The sequence below is a fragment of the Salvelinus namaycush genome, chromosome 7 (assembly GCF_016432855.1).
Source record: "Salvelinus namaycush isolate Seneca chromosome 7, SaNama_1.0, whole genome shotgun sequence".
NCBI lineage: Eukaryota > Metazoa > Chordata > Actinopteri > Salmoniformes > Salmonidae > Salvelinus > Salvelinus namaycush.
Window position 1 is genome coordinate 47,978,061 of NC_052313.1, and position 27,457 is coordinate 48,005,517.

Genomic DNA, 27,457 nt, shown 5'->3' on the forward strand with positions numbered 1-27,457 from the left:
AGACATAAGGCTAGCAGTGTGGTTAAGGTTAGGTGAAAAAAAATGTTTTTAAGAAGATACATTTCAGAAATAGGCGGGGATTATGACTTTGGTAACTAGGGACGACCCAGTTTGGCGCTAGCTAGCGCGTGGCGTGCCACAGCACAATTCCGACTCGAGATCAGTGATTGGCTTGACATAATTTTCACATTTTCTATTGGCTGTCTGTCTTGTAATTTAGTACCATGTGCGTGCAACCAAGTTACACAACAGGAAATAAAGTAACAGTTTTGAAGAGTGGAGGTAGCAGACTTTGTCGTACCGCACACATGGAAGTTGGCCAAGCCTTTGAATAGTGCCAGCAGGGAAATATGGAACCTGTAAAAAAAGATGCGAAGACGAATCCATCGGCAACAGCTAATCTTTTCTCCCAGGTATTCTTCTGGTAAGTCAACAACCTTCGCCGCCGGGTTATTGAAAGGAGGCTGAGCTAGGCTCTACAGAAAGTCGTTATAGTTTTTACTGAAAGTGTTACTGTTAGGCTATTCGAAAAAATCTTTGGTCAATTTTAATTTGAGAGGTTGAACGATTTGCTGTTTAATTAAATTAGGTATAACGTCATAATGAACACTTATAACTTAAAGCACTAGTCTGGCTTATAACACAAAGTGCGTTTTACCCATGTAATTCCATGGTTTCCCCCACTGTGAAATCACAATTTCCGGTTGATTCATACAGTCTTGGATTATGTATGGTGCCAAATAAGATTCCAGTAATTTATGAACCAAGAATATTGTTTGCGCAAACTAGGCTATTAATCCCCATCTCGTTTGTTTCGGATACACTCAGAGGTAAACCTCTGCGAGAAGGGAAAGGATGGATGCCTCGTTTTGAATTAAATGAGACCATCTGTGCCTTATATTTACATTAAAGACGCGCTCCAGCAATTTTTGTTGTTGACTTTTCCAGTTGAAAAACAGTACCCCACCCCACGTATAAATACAGTAATGTACAAATGGGTAAAACGGGTAAAACAATGTTATGAGCAAAATCGTTATTTTTTTTCAGTGCAAATGAGCTCAAAAGGAGACGAGTAGGTATTTAAAACAACGTTTGCTAAGGCATTTGCTGACAATTTGTAAATTTTACATGCACAGTGCACACACTTGGGTACTCAAGCATTTGCAATAAATGCTTTTTACAAAGACATGCTACCAGTAGGCCTATGTCACAAATAGAGTAGATCGTCTACTGCAGTGGTTCCCAAACTGGGGGCTGCGAGGGGTCTGCAGTGGGGGCTTGGAGAGGTAGTGGGAGATGAGGAATAACCAAAAGTAAAAAAATAAAATAAAAAACAATTGTAGTAGTATAATGCACAAGGTGCAATTTCGAAATTGGGTAGTGCATCATCAGTTTTCCCTCTTGTCGTTGCAGACCTTAGAGCTATGTATAACTTGTCAGAAATGTCCAGGTGATTATGAAAGTAGTGATCGGGAAAACGATAGATCAAAAATAATATCCCGATTATGTAGCTATCGTTTTGAATATCCAAATATTATTTGTGCTAGTTTGCAGTAGCTGTACCAAATCTCCAGTATTTTTTTTCCCCATCATTGCATGTTCTCTATCTTCTTTTTAAATAGGGAGCCAATTAATTTCACCACTTTATTTTATTTCCATGACAGATCAAAACTCGTTTTCTCATAGCTCTCTCTTGTCCCTCTGCAGCAGACATATGGTGAGCAATATGTTTGGAACATTGAATCACAATAAACTCGCAGTATTGAATCACAATGCATATCATATCGGCACCTAGGAATCAGGATAATATCATATCGTGAGGTCCCTGGTAATTCCCAGCCCTAGATGAAAGGGGGGCATGAGTGAAAAAGTTTAGGACGCACTGGTCTACTGCAGCGTTTCCCAAACTCGGTCCTGGAGCCTCTCGGAGTGCACATTTTGTTTTTTCCCCCTATCATTACACAGTGATTCAAATAACTAACTCATCATCAAGATTTTTTTTATTTGAATCAGCTGGGTAGTGCTAGGAAGGAAAAAAACGGGAAAAAACGTGCCCCGGGAACGAGTTTGGGAACCTCTGGTCTAGTGCATGCATTGCCCTACTCGTCCTGAATGTAACACTACATGTATTAAACACTTCTCTTCATCTCTACCTCTGTTCTCTTCCCCTTTTCCATATATTCTCTCTTCCCTTTTTCATTAGCTGGCTAAATCCTTTGTTCCGCATTGGATACAAACGAAGGCTAGAGGAAGATGATATGTACAAAGTGCTTCCGGAGGATGGATCTGAGAGTCTGGGAGAGGAACTACAGAGGTATGGCAAATGTATCATTTTGAACCAATACAGAAGTGGCCTGTTGAATTGTTGTTAATTAAGCACAAACATCACCTTAAATAAAACGTAATAGCGGAATCGCCTTCAAACCAGTTGCTTATCGCCCACCTGAGGATGTTTATCCTACCACTACTATACACCAAGCATATCATGAAAGCCATATCCTGTTGGCTGTTTACCCTTTGATAAATGAATGGAAAGGAGTTGCTGCATTTAACCTGTCCTTGTTAATATTTTACATGCTGCCTGTCCTGTCTGCTTTCAAGGACAGTTATAAAAGGAAGCATGCATACCCTCCTGTAAATGATGAGGGGAAAAAATAAACAGTCTTTCAGCATTTCACCAAGCCATTGTCAATATTCACCTATCCAACCTGGCCTCAGGGAGATTTGTAGGATTTGGAATGTACATTTGTCTCTCTCCATTTAGTATATGTTACCTTACAAAATGTAATAACGGTTGTACCACATCATACAACTTGGATGACTGAATGTATCAAGCATATTGGGGGACATATAGTATTATACATCTTTCTTTGAGACCAGGCTTCTTGTTGCGTTGTTAGCATTTGTGGCTAACGTTAGTGGCTAAAGCAGCAGGTCAGGAGTATTTGCTTAGCAGGTATGGAGAATTTAAGTTGAGGTTAGGGGAAGGGTTAGCTAAAATGCTACAGTTGTCCCCGACATGACTAAAACATGCAACCTTTGTGTTGCTGGACGGACCCATGCTCCCCGACCTACTTTTGTTTCTGTCTTAAGTAACCGGACCATTATTCTATTCGCAACGTAGCGTATCATACACACATTTAAATAACATATCCTATGTCTGTTTAAATGTGGTCATGCTGACCAATCCATTGTCTTTATCTAAACAGGGGTGTCAAATATTGCAGTGGGTCCATTTCGGCCCGCAGGTGGTTAGAGTAATATGAACTATTTTAAAATATTGTTTTTGCAGGGAAAACGACATCGATATATTTTAAAATGACAAATCAATGTAGTTACTTCAGAACTATTTAAAGGTGTTCCATGTGTGATCTGGTGACACATTGGTGTGTAATTAGGGCATCATTCAAGACTGATCTGATGTTTATATTATGAACCTTCAGTGAGTTTATCTTTGCGTTACACATTCATACTCTAAAATTCAGACGGAGCAATGGATGCAAACACTGACCATCCATGAGGTCAGAATTATAGTTTTAACCATGTTTTGAAGATGTATAGTGTTTGCTTACAATAACATTGTTTAGACACAGTGGTGTGTGTTGTGATGGAGTAAGACAGTTCACCTAAGCTCACAAATCAATGGCTATATATCATTAATTGAAATGTAAAGAAATGGATGTACCAATTGTAGATTGCCCCTTTTAAGTACAATTGTATCACCACATGACGCAACGCAGAATTGAACGTCCAGGTACCTATAGGGATTCCTTGCGTCGTCGGTCCTCAAAAGTCATTGGAGAGGACGTGAGAAATCAAATCATTGCAATTGAGATTCTCCCAAAGTAAAATGAAAGCCATCTTTCCTCAGGCACTGGGACCATGAGGTGCAGAAGGCTGCCAAAGATCTCAGGCCTCCCAAACTCACCAAAGTCCTCATCAAGTGCTACTGGAAACCCTACGCAGTGCTGGGGATCTTTACTCTTGTTGAGGTACGTAGAAGAAGAGAAACACAGCCTGTGTAAGACTTACCGGTACCCTGCTAGGGAATTAATGATATCTTAGCCGTATGTTTTATATATCAAGCTGTGGATTCACCTCATATCCCCTGTATTCTCTACCTCTCTTCTTTCCCCAATAGGAGGTGATTAAGGTGATCCAGCCAGTGTTCTTGGGAAAGCTGATCCAATACTTTGAGAAGTACGATCCTGATAATATGGACACACTGTATGAGGCCTTTGGCTACGCTGCTGGTGTCTGTCTGTCCACCCTGATCCTGGCCGTCACGCATCACCTCTACTTCTTCCACGTCCAGAGGACCGGCATGAAGATGCGCGTAGCCATGTGTCACATGATCTACAAGAAGGTCAGTATAAGAGACACATGTCTACAGACCTTTTTTTAAACTGTTTTTTTCAAGGTCGTATCTGATGTCCTGAACTTGAACTTGGCAGACTAAAGGATTGAGATTGCCCTCTAGGGCACATGTCAAACTCATTCCAGAGGGCAGAGTATCTGCAGGTTTTCGCTCCACCCTTGTACTTGATTGATGAATTAAGGTCACTAAGTAGTAAGGAGCTCCCCTCACCTGGTTGTCTAGGTCTTAATTGAAAGGAAAAACCAAAAACCCGCAGACACTTGGCCCTCCTTGGATTGAGTTTGACACCCCTGCTCTAGGGCAGTATTTCCCAACCCATACGTTTCACATTTTTAAACCTAAACTTGCACACCTGATTCAGTTAGTCAAGGGGTTGATGATTTATAGAGTAATTGAATCCGGTGTGCCAGTTTAGGGCTACATCAAAAATATGAAGCGACTAGTGGTCCCTGAGGAGAGGGCTGGGAAACCCTGCTCTAGGGTATGACTGCCTTTCCAAACTGACATGTAGGTATTTTCTTCTTCGTATTGTGACAAATTACCTGGTTATTTATTGAGTTTTCAATAATTAACTTGGTAATGTATGTGTCACCCCAGGCCCTGTGTCTCAGCAGCGCAGCGATGGGAAAAACAACCACAGGCCAAATAGTGAACCTGCTATCCAACGATGTCAACAAGTTTGATGAGGTATGAACCCTGTAATGCATCTATTTTTTTTGTCACTTTGCATATTGCTGACTTAGTGTATTAGCAACAGTAGAAAAAGCTGTTGGAAATGAACCTATACTTTTAAGACCTTTTGATCCACTGTGCAGACACAGACCCAATCCAATATCAGCTCTGTTACTTCAACCCTGGAAGATTGCCTAAGTCGCACAAGGCTGACTGAGTTGTTAACCTGCATGGTGCCAGGCAAAGTAACACTTGAGTTTTTAAAGTACAGTACTGTGCATTTTGATAAAGGTCAGAGTCACAGGCTTCTCCGGGCACCTGGCAGACAAAATAACATTTTGAGTTGTTACTCCAGTGTTTCCCAATCCTGGTCCTCCAGTACCCCCCAACAGTACACATTTTTATTGTAACCCTGCACAAGTGCACCTGATTTAAACTTGTCAACTAATCATGAAGCCCTCAATGAGTTGAATGAGGTGCGTTTGTCAAGGGCTACAATGAAACTGTGTACTGTTAGGGGTACTCAAGGACCACAGTTGGGAAACACTGCCCTACTCCACCCTCCTGTTTTGTTGCATATTGTGGTCAATGAGTCAAAGTCAAGGAAAGATGCTGCTACATATTACTGTTTAGAACATGGCTGAATGGAACGTGCACAGTTGAATTCAGTGACTGTAGCTACAGTGTAGATGAAGCAGCCATGTTATAGATGTAACACAGGGGTCTAGAACACGGGTCTACAATTCATGGCTTGTGGGCCACATCAGGCCCATAAGTCACTGTGGTGGCACACTGGAGGGAATTTGAGACAACTGATGTACCATAACCTCCCAAAATCCTGTTCTTGTTTAGAAACACTCACCCTATGAGTTCCAACACGTGATCCCTCTTGGTTACAGGTGACCATTTTCCTGCACTTCCTGTGGGTAGGGCCTCTCCAGGCGGCGGCCGTCCTGGGGCTGCTGTGGGTGGAGATTGGCCCATCATGCCTCGCAGGCATGGCCGTCCTCGTCATCCTTATGCCAACGCAGACCATGTTCGGAAGGCTCTTCTCCAAGTTCAGGTAACACACAATGTAGATAGGAGTCTGAGCTTAAGATTTTCAAAACAAGCAGGGAGGTCAGTGAGTGCCTTTTCTTGCCCAATATGAAACCCAATGACCAGACCAATTGCTTTAACTGATCTTTGGCCTGCTTTTATGATGTGTAATGATTATCCCTAGCATAGACCATATGAGAACATAATCCTAACCCTAGCGTGGACCATAAAAAATGTTATTTCACCTTTATTTAACCAGGTAAGCGAGTTGAGAACAAGTTCTCATTTACAACTGCGACCTGGCCAAGATAAAGCAAAGCAGTGCGACAGAAACAACAACAGAGTTACACATGGAATAAACAAGCGTACAGTCAATAACACAATATATAAAATAAAAAAAAGAAAGTCTATATACAGTGTGTGCAAATGGCATGAGGTAAGGCAATAAATAGGCCATAGTAGCAAAGTAATTACAATTTAGCAGATTAACATGAGTGGTAGATGAGCAGATGATGATGGTGTGTAAGTAGTGATACTGGTGTGCAAAAGAGCAGCAAAGTAAATAAAAACAATATGGGGGATGAGGTAGGTAGATTGGGTGGGCTATTTACAGATGGACTATGTACAGCTGCAGCGATCGGTTAGCTGCTCAGATAGCTGATGTTTAAAGTTAGTGGGGGAAATGTAAGTCTCCAGCTTCAGTGATTTTTGCAATTTGTTTTAGTCACTGGCAGCAGAGAACTGGAAGGAAAGGCGGCCAAAGGAGGTGTTTGCTTTGGGGATGACCAGTGAGATATACCTGCTGGCGCGCGTGCTAGGTGGGTGTTGTTATCGTGACCGGTGAGCTGAGATAAGGCGGAGCTTTACCTAGCCTAGACTTATAGATGACCTGGAGCCAGTGGGTCTGGCAAAGAATATGTAGCGAGTGCCAGGCGACTAGAGCATACAAGTCACAGTGGTGGGTGGTATAAGGGGCTTTGGTGACAAAACGGATGGCACTGTGATAGACTACATCCAATTTGCTGAGTAGAGTATTGGAAGCTATTTTGTAGATGACATCGTCGAGGATCGGTAGGATAGTCAGTTTTACTAGGGTAAGTTTGGCGGCGTGAGTGTAGGAGGCTTTGTTGTGAAATAGAAAGCCGATTTCTAGATTTGATTTTGGATTGGAGATGTCTGGAAGGAGAGTTTACAGTCTAGCCAGACACCTAGGTATTCGTAGTTGTCCACGTATTCTAGGTCAGAACCGTCCAGAGTAGTGATGCTAGTCGGGCGGGTGCGGGCAGCGAACGGTTGAAAAGCATGCATTTGGTTTCACTAGTGTTTAAGAGCAGTTGGAGGCCACGGAAGGAGTGTTGTATGACATTGAAGCTCGTTTGGAGGTTAATTAACACCGTGTCCAAAGAAGGGCCAGATGTATACAGAATGGTGTCGTCTGCGTAGAGGTGGATCAGGGAATCACCAGCAGCAAGAGCAACATCGTTGATATATACAGAGAAAAGAGTTGGCCTGAGAATTCAACCCTGTGGTACCCCCATAGACTGCCAGAGGTCCGGACAACAGGCCCTCCGATTTGACACACTGAACTCTGTCTGCGAAGTAGTTGGTGAACCAGGCGAGGCAGTCATTTGAGAAACCAAGGCTATTGAGTCTGCCGATAAGAATACGGTGATTGACAGAGTCGAAAGCCTTGGCCAGGTCGATGAAGATGGCTGCACAGTACTGTCTTTTATCGATGGCGGTTATGATATCGTTTAGTACCTTGAGCGTGGCTGAGGTGCACCCATGACCAGCTCGGAAAACAGATTGCACAGCAGAGAAGGTACGGTGGGATTCGAAATGGTCAGTGATCTGTTTTATTAACTTGGCTTTCGAAGACTTTAGAAAGGCAGGGCAGGATGGATATAGGTCTATAACAGTTTGGGTCTACAGTGTCACCCCCTTTGAAGAGGGGGATGACCGTGGCAGCTTTCCAATCTTTAGGGATCTCGGACGATACGAAAGAGCGGTTGAACAGACTGGTAATAGGGGTTGCAACAATGGCGGCGGATAATTTTAGAAGGAGAGGGTCCAGATTGTCTAGCCCAGCTGATTTGTACAGGTCCAGGTTTTGCAGCTCTTTCAGAACATCTGCTATCTGGATTTGGGTGAAGGAGAAGCTGGGAAGGCTTGGGCAAGCAGCTGCGGGGGGTGCGGAGCTGTTGGCCGGGGTTGGGTTAGCCAGGAGGAAAGCATGGCCAGCCGTAGAGAAATGCTTATTGAAATTTTTGATTATCATGGATTTATCGGTGGTGACCGTGTTACCTAGCCTCAGTACAGTGGGCAGCTGGGAGGAGGTGCTCTTGTTCTCCATGGACTTTACAGTGTCCCAAGACTTTTGAGTCAGAGCTACAGGATGCAAATTTCTGTTTGAAAAAGCTAGCCTTTGCTTTCCTGACTGACTGTGTGTATTGGTTCCTGACTTCCCTGAACAGTTGCATATCGCTGGGACTATTCGACGCTATTGCAGTCCGCCACAGGATGTTTTTGTGCTGGTCAAGGGCAGTCAGGTCTGGAGTGAACCAAGGGCTATATCTGTTCTTAGTTCAATTTTTTTTGAAAGGGGCATGCTTATTTAAGATGGTGAGGAAATTACTTTTAAAGAACGACCAGGCATCCTCGACTGACGGGATGAGGTCAATATCCTTCCAGGATACCCGGGCCAGGACGATTAGAAAGGCCTGCTCGCAGAAGTGTTTTAGGGAGCGTTTGACAGTGATGAGGGGTGGTCATTTGACCGCGGACCCATAGCAGATGCAGGCAATGAGGCAGTGATCGCTGAGATCCTGATTGAAAACAGCAGAGGTGTATTTGTAGGGCAAGTTGATCAGGATAATATTTATAAGGGTGCCCATGTTTACGGATTTAGGGTTGTACCTGGTGGTTTCCTTGATAATTTGTGTGAGATTGAGGGCATCTAGCTTAGATTGTAGGACTGCTGGGGTGTTAAGCATATCCCAGTTTAGGTCGCCTAACAGAACGGACTCTGAAGATAGATGGGAGGCAATCAATTTACACATGGTGTCCAGGGCACAGCTGGGAGTTGAGGGGGGTCTATAACAGATGGCAACAGTGAGAGACTTATTTCTGGAGAGATTCATTTTTAAAATTAAATGCTTGAACTGTTTGGGCATAGACCTGGAAAGTATGACAGAACTTTGCAAGCTATCTCTGCAGTAGATTGCAACTCCTCCCCCTTTGGCAGTTCTAGCTTGATGGAAAATGTTGTAGTTTGGTATGGAAATTCATAAGCCAGGATTCAGACACGGCAAGGACATCAGGGTTGGCGGAGTGTGCTAAAGCCGTGAGTAAAACACTTCGGGAGGAGGCTTCTGATGTTAACATGCATGAAACCAAGGCTTTTTTGATTACAGAAGTCAACAAATGAGAGTGCCTGGGGACACGCAGGGCCTGGGTTGGCCTCCACATCACCCGAGGAACAAAGGAGGAGTAGGATGGCTAAAGGCTAGCAAAACTGGTCGTCTAGTGCGTTGGGGACAGAATAAAAGGAGCAGATTTCTGGGTGTGGTAGAATAGATTAAGGGCATAATGTGCAGATGGGTATGGTGGGGTGCGGGTACAGTGGAGGTAAGCCCAGGCACTGAGGGATGATAAGAGAGGTTGCATCTCTGGACATGCTGGTTATACTGGGTGAGGTCACCGCATGTGTGGGAGGTGGGACAAAGGAGGTATCTGAGGCATGTACAGTGGGACTAGGGGCTCCGCAGTAAACTAAAACAATAACTATCCTAAACAACAGTATCCAAGGCATATTGAAATTTTGAGAGAGACATAAAGCGAGGCATAAAGCAATCACAGGTGTTGATTGGGAGAGCTAGCTAAGACAACAGCTAATCAGCTAAGACAACAACAGGGAAAATGGCGATGAATGGGCAGAGGGTCGGTTAACTACACACAGGGCCTGAGTTCGGGGCTAGGGCCGACAGATAAACAAAGGTAAACAAAGTGGAGTCCCGTGATAAATGAACATTCCAGCAGGCATCCGCTATGTAGCCATGTGATCATAGGGTCCAGTGTACAGCAATAGATGGAACAGGGAAGCCGCGTGGTAGTTGTTGCTACGCTAGCACGCGGGACGCCTAACCCTAGCGTGGACCATGTGATGGCACAATTGGCTGTCTTGTCAATAAACTAGGATTGTCTAAGAAACATATATATGTGGTCTTTTTTAACCTAATGCAGGGATCATCAACTAGATTCAGCTGCGGGATGATTTTCTATTTTTCTTGAGCAGATGTTCAGGGGGCTGGAAAACAATTACATTTGTAGACTGCAAATTGGCTGCAAGAAGCCGAAACAGATATATTTGACTAAATCATAGTAATTTCAAACCTTACTTACATTTGTATACAATCATATGTATCTCTCTATTATGCGTGGGAATACTTTGGAACAGATTTCCAAAAATAAAATAGCTGGGGGGTTGAGGAACCCAGACCTAATATATGACTGTCCTTTCCTTGCAGGAGTAAAACAGCTGCCTTGACTGACAATAGGATACGCACAATGAATGAAGTGGTGTCTGGAATCAGGATCATCAAAATGTATGCCTGGGAGAAGCCCTTCTCAGCACTCGTCAATGAAGTCAGAAGGTAAAAGAAAAAGTGTAACATTGAAGCTTTTGAACTGATCCCACTGCACAGAACAAACTCAATATTGAGATAGTGTTAGATTTGTAGATATTGTTACTGTAATAAGGCATAACAAGCGCTATTGTCCAAAGCCCATTACAGATTGTGAAATGTTATTTCAAGAATTCTCTGTTATCACCCATGATTCATTTCAGCTGGTTGTTCTGTTAGGATTGCTGACGTGAGTGAAAGTCCCATGGTGTGTTTTAACCAAAGACCTTCCTCTTCTTGTCATTTTTCTGTGATGAGGAATCGACACCAACAATAGCTTCTTGTGATGATGTAACAATGTTTATTAAGGAAACTGTCAAACACACTAACTACATTGTCTCTCCTGAGGGTTTGTCCAGACATTTTAGATAGACTCTATGCATTGTCTAGATAATCTTATCTAGTACTTTGTGCCAAAGTAACACTGACACAAATGTATAAGTTATACAAACATACAGTTGTCAGTCAAATCGACTGAAATGGTAGTGATTACCACTCAAGCCTAAAAGGGTTATACTGGGGTATTTTGAAAAAATCATACCGCGGGTATTTCAAAATACCCCGGTATAACCCTTTTATTAGGCTTGGGTGGTAATCACTAGGATTTGACTGACAACTATGTTTGTATAACTTATACATTTGTGTGTATATATACAGTGGGGAGAAGAAGTATTTGATACACTAACGATTTTGCAGGTTTTCCTACTTACAAAGCATGTAGAGGTCTGTAATTTTTATCATAGGTACACTTCAACTGTGAGATGGAATCTAAAACAAAAATCCAGAAAATCACATTGTATGATTTTTAAGTAATTCATTTGCATTTTCATTTGCAAGATCAAGCTTCTTGGTTACAGCAGAGACAATAAATCCCCTCCTGGATCAAGATCCCTGCTGTCTAATATTTGTTTTGTGTGTGCACCAAACCATTTAAGATAGTTGTACAGCTTTATGAGCTGGGGTGTCTATCCTTGCAATTTGTTTATGTTGACTTGCACTTGTTAACAATTAGCAAGCGTCCACTATGGGAATACATTTGATTTTTTTACTGTTTGAAAATAAATGGTGCCCCCTTGTGTGCACTGCCGGTAACACCATACCCCAGTATGGTACGGAAGCGGCATGAAAATCTGGATGCCGCCCAACCCTACTTTTCATAAGCACCACTATTGCCTGGTGTGGTATTGCTAGTGGGCCTCTGACACACAACCACCATGTACACTGAGTGTACAAAACATTAAGGACACCTGCTCTTTCCACAACAGACTGACCAGGTGAAAGCTATGAACCCTTATTGATGTCACTTGTTATATCCACTTCTATCGGTGTTGATGAAAGGGAGGAGACAGCTTAAATAAGTATTTTTGAGCCAATTGAGACATGGATTGTGTATGCATGCCATTCAGAGGGTGACTGGGCAAGACAACATATTTAAGTGCCTTTTGAACGGGGTATGGTAGTAGGTGCTATGCACACCGGTTTGTGTCAAGAACTGCAACGCTGCTGAGTTTCACGCTGAACAGTTTCCTGTGTGTATCAAGAATGGTCCACCACCCAATGAATTGAGGCTCTTCTGAGGGCAAAAGGGGGGTGCAACTCAATATTAAGGTGACCTTCATGTTTTGTACACTCCGTGGATACTACGATGATGTCCTAAAATGGACAACGTATCACAGAGCTGGCACAAAGCCACTGGCATGTTAACAGGTGTCGACAAGCTCTGTCACAGCTTCTCCACCTCAGAGCTGTGACATGGACATGCTACTACTATCCAGTCATAAGGCTGTCTAAATCTCTGTCACCTGCCTGTTAGTATAAGGAGAACAGGGTGTCCATGGTTCTTCCCAGTGATCTAAATTGCTCAGTTTGAGTATTTTTATAATAGGGCTACGTAGGGATTCCTTAAGCAGTGGTTCATAATGTCACCGAGTGACTCTGTGGTGCACATCGGCCCTGTTTTTGAAGTCTGGACAGCAACAACCTCTCCCCACGCAACAGGACAACCCCTGCTCCTCTCCCTCTGAATATCCATGCATGTTTACACATACTCACAGGGCTAAGATAAGGGGCCAGCTGCCAGATGAACCAACGCAGTCATCAAAGCCATGTTATCAGTGTGTCTTCTTCCTGGTTTTCATGTAGCATCCCCAGGCATTCTCTGTGGTCTTCATTCGAGCGTGTGTGTTGAAATGTTTCCTGGGTTTGTTTTTGTTACGGAATGCCTCTCTCTCACCCCCCCCCCCCCCCCCCCCCCCCAGGAAAGAGATCTCCAAGATCATGTCGAGCTCCTACCTGCGAGGCCTCAACATGGCCTCCTTCTTTGCGGCCAGTAAGATCATAGTCTTCATCACCTTCACCGTCTACGTCCTCCTGGGGAACACCATCTCAGCCAGCCGGGTGTTTGTGACCGTGTCTTTGTACAGTGCCGTCCGCCTCACCGTCACCCTCTTCTTCCCCTCGGCCGTAGAGAAACTGGCTGAGACGCGCATCAGCGTCCGCAGGATCAAGGTATTTAAATACATGTGAGCTTCTTAAATGGTTGCATTCTCCGAAGGAGTTTTTGTGCTATCATATGGTAATGTTTTCCTGGGAAGCACACAGTATCTGTAGTTAATCCAAGGTAGAGATGCTATGACGCATTGTCCCTTGTTAAAAAGAATCCATGTGAACTGCAGATCTAAGCGCTGCTGCTGATATGAATCACATTCTTTCTTGGGTGGTTTTTATCCAACAAGTTGTTCTGGTTATTGTGCATTACTTTATGCATTATCTCTTGACAGATATGTATTATCTCTTGATGTGTGAACCATGCAATACCAGAGCTCTCTTGAAGTTGAGCAAGGCTAGTCTTCTGCACGTGTTGGCTTCTGACAGTGCAGGTGTCGTCGTCTCTGTGCTGGGTTCCTTTTTAGATGTGCTGTGCTGACAGTTGCCTGGATGCCAATGTGAAACACAAGGCCCAGCTCTGGCTGATCCCCTAAGACTCATTATGTAATCATGTCACATTATCATGCTTTATGATCAGTGACTGTAAAATCATCATGGGACTTATCTGAGCCACAGCCAGGCTTTACATTACTGTATGTCATCTGATTGTTCAAAGCCAGGAACGTAACAGGCATCATTGCAATCAAGATCCTCAAGTTGTTGAATGTGTCATCTCGATCCAACACGATTGTAAACAAAGTCTCGGGTCCATCTCGATGTGGGAGTTTTGTTAACATAAGGAGACATGGCTGTATATCACTATTGAACTCTTGGTGAACTATTGTTTCCAATCTCAGACTTTTCTCCTGTTGGATGAGATTGTGAAAAGCAACCATGGATTTCTCCAGGAGGAGAAGCAGGAGCCCTCTGTGGAGATCCAGGACCTGATTTGCTACTGGGACAAGGTGAATGTTCAACTACTGCCACCCAGACTCCTAGATACACCTACAGTACCGTTTACTGCTATCACAAACACCTTTATTACAGCTTGATGCTACGTGTGTGTGTACAGTGAGCTCAAAGTATTGAGACAGAGAAATGTTTTATTGTTTTGGCTCTCTAATCCAGCACTTTGGATTTGAAATGATACACTGACTGAGGTTAAAGTGCAGACTGTCGGCTTTAATTTCAGGGTATTTTCATCCATATCGGGTGAACCGCTTAGAAATTACAGCACTTTTTGTACATAGTCCTCCCATTTTAGGGGACCAAAAGTATTTATAAACAAATTCACTTGTGTATTAAACTTGTGAGTCTACAAACATTTTGGATGCATTTGCTGTTTTGGTTGTTTCAGATTATTTTGTGCCCAATAGAAATTAATGGTAAATAATGTCACTTATTGTAAATAAGAATAGAATATGTTTCTAAACACTTCTACATTAATGTGGATGCTACCGTGATTATGGATAGTCCTGAATGATTTGTGATAAAGTTAGCTCATACCCCCCCCAAGACATGCTAACCTCTCACCATTACAATAACAAGGCAGGTTAGCATTTGTATATTTATGCATTTTGGAGCTCACTCTTATAATAAAGTGTAACCTGAAATGACCCCTCTCTCGCTCTGTACAGAGTCAGGACGCCCCGTCTCTCCAGAACCTGTCACTCACAGTAAAGTCAGAGCAGCTCGTCGCTGTCATTGGACCTGTGGGGGCTGGAAAGGTCAGAGGTCATGTTTCTTAGCTTGGTGTGCCAGCCTATTACATCACTGTATGAGGACCGCCAACGTAGCGAGAGGGAAGTAAGCCAACTGGAATATATATTTAGCTACAGTGTGAATCAGAAAACGGTTTTGCAGGATGTGTAAACATTGATGTTCTCTCCTCTTACTGTGACATAGTGCCTGCCTTTGTGTACACTGAGTGTACAAAACATTATGAATACCTGCTCTATCCATGACAGATTGGCCAGGTGAATCCAGGTCAATGCTGATGCCTTATCTGATGTCACTTGTTAAATCCAACTCAATATTGGGAAGGTGTTCCTAATGTTTTGTACACTCAGTGTATGTTCTTATCAAGCTCACCTGTTCCCCCTTCACATTTCCCACAGTCCTCTCTGCTCAGCGCCATCCTGGGGGAGCTGCCTCACGACAAGGGGGTGTTGAAGGTCAAAGGTCAGCTGACCTACGCCTCCCAGCAGCCCTGGGTGTTCCCCGGAACCATCCGCAGCAACATCCTGTTTGGCAAAGAGCTCCATCCTCAGAAGTATGAGAAGGTTCTGAGAGCCTGCGCCCTCAAGAGGGTAAGACGCACTGAATGGAGCTCTCATTGTATTTAACGCTGGGAGATTGCTAAATGCAAGGATTGGTGAAGCTCCATTGTGAACGTTGGATCTCTTGAACTTTGACTGCAAAGAGCACCAACACCTTGGGCTCTAGGTGGTACGCCTTTCATTAGAGCTGTCAACACTCGTACATGAACACATACAAGCTCTGTCCCCTCTGCCCTATTGAACACAATGTGAGACTAGATTCACGCTCTCACAACCACATCCCATGAAACGGACATCTGCTCTACAAACACACTTCCTCTTTGATCGGAGGACTGGACTTTCAGCCACACATTCACTTGCCATGGAGAACACTTCAAACACACAGAAATCTGTAATGTCACTTCCCCAGCCATGCACTCTGTAACACTGTCCTCTTTCACGGTGTACAAACTGCATTCACTCTGTGTGTGGAAGATCATGTCCTACACATAGTCATTATGGTCCTTCTGTTTGAGGGATTGTGATGGTTGTGGGTCCTATTAACCCCTGTCGTCTCTGTTGTCCCTTCTGTGTTCAGGACATGGAGCTGCTGCCAGACGGGGACCTGACATTGATAGGGGACAGAGGAGCCACCCTCAGTGGGGGACAGAAAGCTAGAGTGAACCTGGCCCGGTAAGACCACAACTCCACTTCATACTAGAGTAGAAATGAGTTGAGGTACTTTCTATAGATGAATATCCTCCGGTCTCTATCTGAAAGCCTTGTTGTGTCTCAGGGCTGTGTACCAGGATGCTGATATCTACCTGCTGGACGACCCTCTAAGTGCTGTGGATGCTGAGGTCGGGAGACACCTGTTTGAACAGTGAGTGAACCACAGTTTCAACTAAACACTTTTTTTTTTTTTTACAACTGAATAGAGTGATGCAATACACTGATAGGACTTTGCTCTCAGTACACCGTCTCAACATGACTGTAAAAGAGCAAAACAATAGAGAACACAACCGACTGGGCACACACTGGTTGTTTCCACGTCATGGAATAGATGTTGAATTGATGTCTGTGCGAGCTCATCCATTTTTGCAGCAGCATAATCCTCACTCTCCTTTTCCTTTATAAGGGGTCATGGGGATTGCCACAGGGTAGCTCACCAAGGCTAAACATTGGCTAAGCAAGGAAATGGCCTCATTGATCATGAGCAAAGCATACAGCATTGTGTTCCTCTCTTACTGAAGTATGTAATAGAGTGGATGAACTACTGACTTACTGAAGCATAAACTGGAATATGTACAGTACTTCCACTATTGTTCTGGGGCGTTATGAAGGATTCTGTTCCTGCTCCTGTCCCCCAGTCGTTTGTTGGTGGCTAGTGATTTATCTGGCAGAGTAGCAGCAAGTCTGGAGTGCTCTGTTCCTACCTCCCTGAGGTCTCCATCAAAGCAGCCCTAGCCTCTGGAAGGCAGGAAAAGGAGTGGTGCTGCTGTCAGGCACACAATGGCAACAGAGCCCTACTCTACCTTATCCTGTCACATGACATGGTCCCCTGAAAGTGTTCATAATGGAACCAGCAGGGCAGTGATGAGCAGTGGGCTGCACTTCTACTGTGCAGGGCTCACTTTTACAAAAAGCTATAACGCTATTGAAACGTGTTCTAACCATTTGTAAGAGTAAATCTGTGTTTTTGGTGTGGATGTTGTCACAGACCTGCCAACATGCACGCATTTTGGGTACCAACAATGCAATTCTGTCCATGTACACAGGCACGAGATCCGGGTTAAAAGTACGCAGAAATGAATAGGTCCTGAATTTTTATTTCATTTTTAATAAAAAAATAAATCCACTGAGTAAATCAAACATCCCGATTCTCGAGCTGCAACACATATGTACGGAGTTTGTCAACGGACATGGCGAGTAATACATCATTGTTCGACATAGCACCTCCTGTTTGTTGTGATGCGGAGTTTGCCAACTGTCAGCTGTACGTAAACACATGGACAAATCCCTTTTCAACTCCCTGTGTTGTGGAAAGGTAAACACTATTGTTTCAAGTTAACGTTAGCGAACATAAGATGGACATTCAGTGGGCTCGAAAGTGCCAGCAGTTCACTCGCATTTGCTAGTGAAAGAAATGAAATGCAAATACGAAAAATAACTGGTCGCATTTGTGCGAGTGTGATATACATTTAATTCTGCGTCCCATTAGTTGTATTTTCCACGTAATATTACGAGGATCACGCAACCAAATAGACTAACTGCAATTATGATCCACGTCACAAAAAAACATTACAAAATTATAATCAAAAATAAACATCTTGGCATTAAATGGAGTTGGAGTTTAGAAGACTGCGCGATGAATAATGAGTGTCCGTTATCAGCTATAGAGGCAATGCTTCTAAAATGCCTTGGCACTAGATTTTATAAATTTCAAACATTCAAAATGATGTATGCGCTGCCAAGAAATACAATGGGCACCTTTACATAGGCTGAAACACTGGCCTCTTCTATCGAACAGCGTTCAGATTCCCTTTGCGGTAGCCTACTTAAGCTTTGTGGAGCCAGTTTGAGGTCTTTGTCGATGTGTTCATTTTGTTAAATGTTTTTGCTTTTAGTGTTGATTAGGAACTGTGTCTAAAATGCCAATACTTGTGAGCTGGCCCTAGTGATTGGCCCTGTTTGATAGGTGACAATCTCCAATTTGCCCACATGAGTCTGGTACTCTGAAAAGTTGGACAGGGTTGGCAGGTCTGCTGTCATCTGACTGTCTCCATGTGTCTGTATCCTGTCTGTCTCTCCATGTGTGTCCAGGTGTATCTGTGGTATTCTGAAGAATAAGCCCCGCATCCTGGTCACCCACCAGTTGCAGTACCTCCAAGCAGCCAACCAGATCCTCGTCCTCAAGGAGGTGTGTTCTTGGCAGGGTTTAACATTCTACATATGCTTTAAGACCACATAGGAGCACGCATGCACTACCCTGTGCTTAAGTTTAATGCAGGACCTGTGACTGCAAGCACGGGGGAGATGTGTTACCATGGGTTACACTGTAAACACACATAGGAACACCTGTATAATTGCACACAGACAAGACTTATACATTACATACAAACTCCAGGTGGGGTGTGACTTTCGTGTGTCTGTTTCAGGGTCACATGGTGGCAAGGGGGACGTACAGCGAACTCCAGCGCTCTGGGGTCGACTTCACCTCCCTCCTGAAGAGGGAAGAGGAGGGGCCACAAGCCCCAGGGGCGGAGACTGAAAGCCGCTCGCCACGCAGCCGCACCCTCTCCCAGAATTCTGTGGTCTCCCACACCTCCTCCATACGTTCTGTTAAAGATGGAACTGAACAGCTTCCGGTGGGTCCCGCCCACTTCCGGTCCTTTGATACAGTCGCTAGGAGCATTTTCACTCTGTGTCCCTGATGATATTTTGTAGCTGTGAGTGAAGAAAAAGTTACCTGTGTTTGCTCTTTTTGTCCACAAGAAGGCAGTGCGTACAAACCTTTAGTAGAAGTTTGCCAGACACAGCAAAGTCCTTCACACGCAATATCTCAGACAGCACTGACCCAATTTTGACGACACTTGGGTGAATGATGTCTTGCCATAGAGATCCGGCATTTACACAATTACACTGATTTGGCCCAAGGCAGTAGCTATAATAAGACTGAAGTTCTTTAGTCACAAGCTATATCTCAATTGGCCCGAGAGGGAGGAGGGGGGCACTGCATTATTCGTGGGGGACAGTGTTTACTGTTGCCTTGTAATTTTAGTAGAAGCAATGCAAGCCACAGCAAAGTACATGTCGTACTTTCCTTAAAAAAAACAAGTTAATTTGTATCTTGTTGACATGCTCAGATTCCCCAACACAGGGGTTGTGTAAGTTCTCAACTTCCCTCGTGCTTGAACCTCTACAGAGTTGATCCTACACAGAGTGCACAGAATGACTCACTTAACATCATGTTGCACAGATGTCATTGTATTTGCAGTGGCTTTAATGAATAACCCCCAATAAATCCTATGATGTTTGTGTGTAATGCAGGCAGAGCCTGTCCAGACAGTAGTCGAGGAGAGCCGCTCGGAGGGGACCATCGGCGTCGGCCTCTATGTCAAGTACCTGAAGGCAGGCGCCAACATCCTGGTGTTGATAGGAGTTGTATTACTCCAGTTCCTAGCTCAGGTAATGACATCATAACCCCAGTACAACTACATGGTCAAAAACAGCCCTAGTAGTGTGGAAGAAACTCAATCTGATGACGACTTCATTAAATGATATAGGTCTACTAACATATGTTTTTGTGTGCAGGCAGCATATATTCTGCAGGACTGGTGGTTGGCCTATTGGTAAGACATAATTTCACTGTTCATTTCCAGTCATGCAACTGTCATGTTACCCTTTTAACATGCTGTGTTGGGACTGGCTCTCTGCTTTAGCTCTGTCTCCTCTGTGATTGACAGGGCAGGAGAGCAGGAGAAGCTCAATGTTAATGGCACTGTGACCGTCCAAAATGGTGTCAACGTCACTGAAGAGCTGAACCTGGATTTCTACCTCGGCATTTACGCAGGTGAGACACAGTGGAAATCCTACTCGGGGAGTTGTTTTGCTACTCCTAGAATGGTGTCATGCAGGCTCTTTCTTCCTCCATAACCTTTGTGTGTCTGTTACAAAATGTGTGCTTCAAAATGTAACATCCTAAAATGGGAATTCTGTGTTTTCAGGTTTGACTGGAGCAACTCTCATCTTTGGCTTTGCCAGGAGTCTGGTGATGTTCAATGTGCTGGTGAAAGCTGCTCAGTCTCTGCACAACCGCATGTTCAACTCTATCCTCCGGACACCTGTACGCTTCTTTGACATCAACCCAATTGGTGAGCCATAAGCCATGCACAAACTGGAACATATAGGGAAAGCGATTTTCTGTTGCTAAAGTTTTGTGTTGAGGGATGCTGCATTTGTGTTTACTTAAGGTCAGACATAACATATCTGTAGACAAAGAAAGAAAAGTTTTTAAATTCCTGGTGTTTTCTCCGTGTCCCAGGAAGAGTCCTCAACCGCTTCTCTAAGGACATCGGCCAACTGGACGCGGCCTTACCTTGGACCTTTGTGGACTTCATTCAGGTGATCCACGACACATTTTGGCCCTGCATCTTCACAAGGTATTTACTATTCGATCACCAGTTAACCTGTTCCCTCTCCTCTGGTTATGTCTTTGGGGCTGTTTTCCTGAGTAGATATTCCTGCAGATCATCGGCGTGATCGCTGTAGCGGCCTCCGTCATCCCCTGGATCCTCATCCCGTTGGTTCCTCTTGTCATCGTCTTCCTGTTCCTGAGACGCTACTTCCTGCAGACGTCACGAGATGTCAAGCGCCTGGAATCCACCAGTGAGTGCCAGTGGCCTTTTTTGCTTTATAGTGTGTGTGCGCGCACATGGATAGTAATCAGTAACCATGTGTCTCTCTGCAGCTCGGAGTCCAGTCTTCTCCCACCTGTCCTCGTCCCTCCAAGGTCTGTGGACGATCCGAGCCTTCAGAGCCGAGGAGAGATTCCAGAACACCTTTGACGCTTATCAGGATCTGCACTCAGGTGGTTCTCCTTTCAATGCTGCCTTACTTCCATTTTGTTTGTCTCCAATGGTTCTAAGTACATTGGGTAGAATGTATACGTGTTATTAAATATAATTCTCAAACAGTCTCTGCTCTGTTCTATAGGAATAAAACTGAATCAGTCTCTCGTTTCTCAGAATCCTGGTTCCTGTTCCTGGTCACCTCTCGCTGGTTTGCCGTCCGCCTGGATGGCATGTGCGCCGTCTTCGTCACCATCACCGCCTTTGGCTGCCTTCTGCTTCGAGACCGTAAGAGACAACGGCACACAGAGCCAACACAATTACAGTTAGCTGAAGGAGGCTATGAAAACTACAGCTTGTTGCCAGACCTAGAATAGAAATGATTTAACATTGGGTCTAACTAGTGTCCTGTTTGTTTCTCTTCTGGCCTTGTTAGAGGTGGAGGCTGGATCTGTCGGCTTGGCGTTGTCCTACGCTGTGACTCTCATGGGGATGTTCCAGTGGGGGGTACGGCAGAGTGCTGAGGTGGAGAACATGGTGAGACAACCCAGATATGTAGAGGAACACCTGTAATTACAATCAATCCCTTCAGAGATGCTACATGCTTTACAAACCCACCAGACAACTTAGTCTGGAAATGTTGATTGAGATGTGTAACCCAGTTCTCAGAACTATTAGTGGTGACTGAAACTGCCTCCTGGTCTATTTGGCCTTTCATCTTGTTCATGCTGGTATTCATGCCAGGATGGAATGTTCGTCCATAACAGCTCTTTCAAGAATCCAGCTCTCTATAGTGCTTTTAGTTTCACGTTTTAACGTACTGCACAAGTACAGCGGAATGCCTTTCTTGCTAGCTCTAAACCCAACAATGCAGTAGTCATTGCAGTACTATAAAAATAACAGAACAAAAACACATGAGAAATAAGAAGAACATGAGAAGTCGGTAAGCTATATTCGGGGTCAGTCAGTTCCAGTACCATATTTACAATGTGCAGGGATACTGGAGTGATAGGGGTGGGGTAACTAGGCATCAGGATATATGATAAACAGGGTAGCAGCAGCTAATATGACGATTGTATGTATTTGTGTGTGTGCAAATGAAGTGAGTGTGTAGAGTCCTGTGAGTGAGCATAGAGACAATTAAATACAAGGGTAACTCAAATAGTCCATGTAGACATTTTGTTAGCCATTTAGAAGTATTATGGCTTGGGGATAGAAGCTGTTCAGGAGCCTGTTGCTGTCAGACTTGATGCACCGGTACTGCTTACTGTGCAGAAGCAGAGAGAACAGTCTATGGCTTGGGTGGCTGGAGTCTTTAATGTTTTTCTGGGCCTTCCGTCCTGGATGGTAGGGAGCTCGCCCCCAATGATGTACTGGGCTGCTTAGAGAAGCCATGCTAGTACAAAAGCCAGGGCTGTTTGACTGACGTAGTTAATTCACTGTCCTCAGATGACGTCAGTGGAGAGGGTGGTGGAGTACACAGAGCTGGAGAGTGAAGCACCCTGGGAAACCCAGAAGCGTCCTCCTCCTGAGTGGCCAAGCCAAGGCCTCATCACCTTTGACCGGGTCAGCTTCTCCTACAGCTCAGACGGACCTGTGGTCCTGAAGGACATGAAGGCCATGTTCAGGCCCAAAGAGAAGGTTGGCATCGTGGGCAGGACGGGTGCGGGGAAAAGCTCCCTGGTATCGGCGCTCTTCCGTCTGGCAGAGCCAGAGGGCAGGATCTACATCGATGGAGTTCTGACCTCTGAGATCGGCCTTCATGACCTGCGCCAGAAGATGTCCATCATACCTCAGGTAGCTACTGTTGGTGGTTCTTCTGTGGCTGCTCTGTCCCGTAGTCCTTCTGAATGTAGCAAAGGAAAGGCTTCTTGTTCAGATATGGGTCTGTTAGTGCTTATTACATTTTTCTGCTTGTGGCCCCTGTTCTGCAGGACCCAGTGCTTTTCACCGGCACCATGAGGAAGAACCTGGACCCTTTCAGCCAGCACACAGACGAGGACCTGTGGAACGCTCTCCAAGAGGTACTGCTCCTCAGACTTCTATTGATACAGTAACGAGATATACTGACACACATTTACATACAGGTTAATGGGCTTTTGGTGGCATCTGGCTCTTACTCCAGTAACTGTTTCCTCTCCAGGTCCAGCTGAAGTCTGTTGTGGAGGAGCTGCCCAATAAGATGGAGACGGTTCTGGCCGAGTCGGGCTCCAACTTCAGTGTGGGCCAGAGGCAGCTGGTCTGTCTGGCCCGAGCTGTCCTGAGGAAGAACCGCATCCTCATCATCGACGAGGCCACGGCCAACGTGGACCCCAGGTACTGAGCTTCCTCTCTCTCACACACACACACGTTGCCATGTAGGACCTCCCGTCTGTCCTTTAGAGCTGGGCAGCAGAGGCAGCTGACATGCTTTAATGCTGCGTTCATAGCCAAGTGGGAAGGTGGTATTTATCACTTATGACTGGGAAAAATCCACTTGAAGGCCCCTCCAACTGGTAATTACTAGTGGGGAAACTCGTCTATCATCCCTGAGCTCTGACCTTTCTCACATGCTGACCTCTGACATCCCCTACTAAGGAAATTCTCGATAACAGCATTTTTGGCAGTTAAATGAAACAGTAAAACCATACTTTAAAAAAAAATAAAAAGCAACTTATGGTTTTCGAACATTAATTTGTTTACAGGCACGATGGCTGTAATTTTTGTTTGATGCAGCCTATGGTCAATTAGCCACTCGTCTTTTCTCAATTAGTTGAATGCATCCAGCTGGTAATTACCAACTTCCCACTTGGTTATGAATGCAACATAAGACTGGGAGGCATCTAGTAGTAGAAAAGTGTGAGTGTGTTTCTTCCTCCCAGCTTTGTGTGTCCTCACCTGTCTGTTTCTTGGCTCTGTAGAACAGACGAGCTGATCCAGAAGACAATACGAGACAAATTCAGGGAGTGCACCGTGCTCACAATCGCCCACCGCCTCAACACCATCATAGACAGCGACCGCATCCTGGTGAGAGCGCTCCACAGTTACACAATGATCACCCAACTGGTTACCTGTCTACTCTACAGTATTCTTTTTATATACACTACTGTTCAAAAGTTTGGGGTTATTTAAATTGTTGGAAGAAAAGGCTCTTTTTTTTGTCTATTTAAAATGACATCAAATTGATCAGAAATGCAGTGTAGACATTGTTAATGTTGTAAATGTCTGTTGAAGCTAGAAACCGCAGATTTTTTTAATGGAAAATCTACGTAGGCTTACAGTGGCCCATTATCGCAAACATCACTCTTGTGTTCCAATGGCACGTTGTTAGCTAATCCAAGTTTATCATTTGAAAAGGCTAATTGATCATTAGAAAACCCTTTTGCAAGTATGTTAGCACAGCTGAAAACTGTTGTCCTGAGTAAAGAAGCAATAAAACTGGCCTTCTTTAGACTTGTTGAGTATCTGGAGCTTCAGCATTTGTGGGTTTGATTTACAGGATCAAAATGGCCAGAAACAAACACTTTCTTCTGAAACTCGTCAGTCTATTCTTGTTCTGAGAAATTAAGGCTATTCCATGCGAGAAATTGAAGATCTCGTACAACACCGTGTATTACTCCGTCACAGAACAGCGCAAACTGGCTCTAACCAGAATAGAAAGAGGAGTGGGAGGTCCCGGTGCACAACTGAGCAAGAGGACAAGTACATTAGTATTGTCTAGTTTGAGAAACAGACCCCTCACAAGGCCTCAACTGGCAGCTTCTTTAAATAGTACCCACAAAACACCCGTCTCAATGTCAACAGTGAAGAGGTGACTACGGCATGTTGCAAAGAAAAAACCATATCTCAGACTGGCCAATAAAAAGAAAAGATTAAGATGGGCAAAAGAACACACACTGGACAGAGGAACTCTGCCTAGAAGGCAAGCATCCCGGAGTCAACTCTTTACTGTTGACGTTGAAACTGGTGTTTTGGGGGTACTATTTAATGAAGTTGAGGACTTGTGAGTGGGTCTGTTTCTCAAACTAGACAATACTAATGTACTTGTCCTCTTGCTCAGTCGTGCACTGGGGCCTCCCACTCTTTCTATTCTGGTTAGAGCCAGTTTGTGCTGTTCTATGAAGGGAGTAGTACACAGCGTTGTATGAGATCTTCAGTTTTTTTGGCAATTTCTCACATGGAATAGCCTTCATTTCTCAGAACAAGAATAGACTGACGAGTTTCAGAAGAAAGTGTTTGTTTCTGGCCATTTGGCCTGTAATCGAACCCACACATGCTGATGCTCCAGATACTCAACTAGTCTAAAGAAGGCCAGTTTTATTGCTTCTTTAATCAGAAAAGCTTTCAGCTGTGCTAACATAATTGCAAAATGTTTTTTTTATGATCAATTAGCCTTTTAAAAATGATAAACTTGGATTAGCTAACACAACCGTGCCATTGGAACACAGGAGTGATAGTTGCTGATAATGGGCCTCTGTACGCCTACGTAGATATTCCATTAAAAATCAGCCGTTTCCAGCTACAATGGTCATTTACAACACTAAATGTCTGATCAAATTGATGTTATTTTAATGAACAAAAAATGTGCTTTTTCAAAAACAAGGACATTCCTAATAGACCCCAAACTTTTGAACGGTTTTGTGTGTGTCCCAAGGGCTTGTCAGGTCCTTTTTGTATCCCTAATGATACACCATCAATTACCTACTATATAACTTGACTGTTCCCAGGTTCTAGACGCGGGTCAGATCCACGCATACGATGAGCCCTACACCCTACTTCAGAACCACGATGGTATCTTCTTCAAGATGGTCCAGCAGACAGGCAGGCAGGAGGCCGTTGCCCTCCTGCAGTCAGCTAAACAGGTACGTAGCACACTGACTCAACAGAGCGTGTCTACTTCACTCTGTTCTCTGGCAGTGAAATAGCTTAATGTTCAAAGTGACATGCTACCACACAGATGTGTGGGAGTTGTGTTCTTGTGCATCCACCACATACCTCTGGCATTTCGGGTTGGCATACACTAACACCGGTTGTCTCATCTTGATTCAGGCATACAATAGCCGGAGTCGTCCCAGTACGACCAACGGCGGGGTCGGCGCAGAAGGCAATTTGGTCATCTTTGAGACGGCCCTGTAACAACCTGGAGGAGGCTTTGACTATTGTTTTAAAGCCTGGAGTACTACTCCTCGGAGTCGGCTGGCACTGCAGTCCCATGGCATTCTCTAGTCTACAGAGATCAACAGTGCCTTATCACCCAGCAAAAACTCCATGTTGGAAACTCCAGTTGGACAGGAATCGCAACGGTTTGGTCCAGTGTGCCACAGGCCGAGTTGAGTTAAATCCACTTATGCAGTTGTAGGGATTTTTTCCCCCCAAGCTAAAAAAAAAGTTGGGAAAGTACGTGGTGGGATAACACTAAATGTTAACCGTCCCTTATTTATTTTTTTATTTTTTTATCATTATACGAACATGCAGTAACCAATCGATTTAAAGTAATAACCATCGAGACCCATGACAATTGATTGTATAATCGTGACTTGACTGATTTGAGACAGACTTGCGTATACAATTTACAAGAGCCAACATTTGAGGACTCTTTCCTTAGATTCATTTGTGGCCAATTTAATATCCGATTTGTAAGTAAATACTACGTAATGTAGTTTAGTGCTTTCATTTTTTTGCAGCAGTTTTAGATGAATCATCTCTGTATAAATCATATTTACTATAAATGTAATTTGTATTCAAAGTAAAAACGTAAGTTATTTAGCCATACCAAATCAATCTCATGTAAAGTGTAACTTTTTTTTGTATACCAGTGATTTGTCTTTATTTTTAACAACTTATTTGCACCAGCAGCTCCAAATGCATTATTTACTGTAGTTACTGCATCAATGTACCAAATAGGGTTTGCGAATGTCTTCTGAAACTCAATACTCAGGTAGTTTGAATATGAATCCCACTAAATATTTAGTCAAAAGGGCAATTTCTCAGGCAAAAATGTTGCAAATACTGTCTGGGAGTGGCCTGAGTGGGAGGGGAAAATTGGCTTATTGGCAGAGGTTTGGAACGCTCTTTCTTATTGGTCTAACTCATTTACCGCATGGTGATGTCACCATGGAAGGCCAAAACTCTATCCCAAAATAGGCTGAAATTTCAGCCTGTCTTTTCAAACAGCTCTTACACTACAGGGGCATCATCATTTTCATAATTTCAGTTACTCCAACCTCAGTATAGAAATGTTTTATAAAACAGGAAAATCATTTTTGACTGCACTGGGTTAAGAAATGGTTAGTCATGTAGATTAGAAATGCGATTAGTGAGGAATGTTGGGTAAGGTTGAAAAACAAGTCGTGTGCCGGATTCGAACTGGCAACCTAACCTAGGAAAATCACGTTTGGCTGCACTGGGACTTGAAATGGCGTATACGGGGGCTTTTCTAGCTTGTAATTGACT

At 44.0% G+C, this 27,457-nt stretch overlaps 1 protein-coding gene across 1 annotated transcript; it reads left to right on the forward strand.

The window, feature by feature from the left end:
• Window positions 1-265: 265 nt before the first annotated feature.
• LOC120051320 (multidrug resistance-associated protein 4-like) lies at window positions 266-26,819 on the forward strand. The gene is made up of 30 exons (XM_038998137.1): window positions 266-424; window positions 2,204-2,314; window positions 3,872-3,992; window positions 4,142-4,366; window positions 4,976-5,065; window positions 5,950-6,113; window positions 10,615-10,740; window positions 13,029-13,278; window positions 14,055-14,162; window positions 14,835-14,924; window positions 15,315-15,506; window positions 16,054-16,148; window positions 16,252-16,338; window positions 18,279-18,375; window positions 18,614-18,823; window positions 19,506-19,643; window positions 19,770-19,807; window positions 19,922-20,028; window positions 20,183-20,329; window positions 20,500-20,579; window positions 20,693-20,843; window positions 20,926-21,045; window positions 21,203-21,313; window positions 21,462-21,562; window positions 22,475-22,822; window positions 22,960-23,049; window positions 23,169-23,341; window positions 23,926-24,031; window positions 25,732-25,866; window positions 26,054-26,819. Exons 1-30 carry the CDS (start codon window positions 351-353, stop codon window positions 26,138-26,140), a joined length of 3,972 nt encoding a protein of 1,323 aa, XP_038854065.1. The 5' UTR covers window positions 266-350; the 3' UTR covers window positions 26,141-26,819.
• Window positions 26,820-27,457: the final 638 nt, after the last annotated feature.

Excerpts from the sequence above, each read along its gene's own strand:
- LOC120051320 (XM_038998137.1), top strand. The coding sequence starts at position 351 with ATGGAACCTGTAAAAAAAGATGCGAAGACGAATCCATCGGCAACAGCT. Across the intron at positions 16,149-16,251 it reads GCTAGAGTGAACCTGGCCCG|GGCTGTGTACCAGGATGCTG; the intron begins GTAAGACCACAA and ends GTTGTGTCTCAG. Across the intron at positions 21,314-21,461 it reads CTGCCTTCTGCTTCGAGACC|AGGTGGAGGCTGGATCTGTC; the intron begins GTAAGAGACAAC and ends TGGCCTTGTTAG.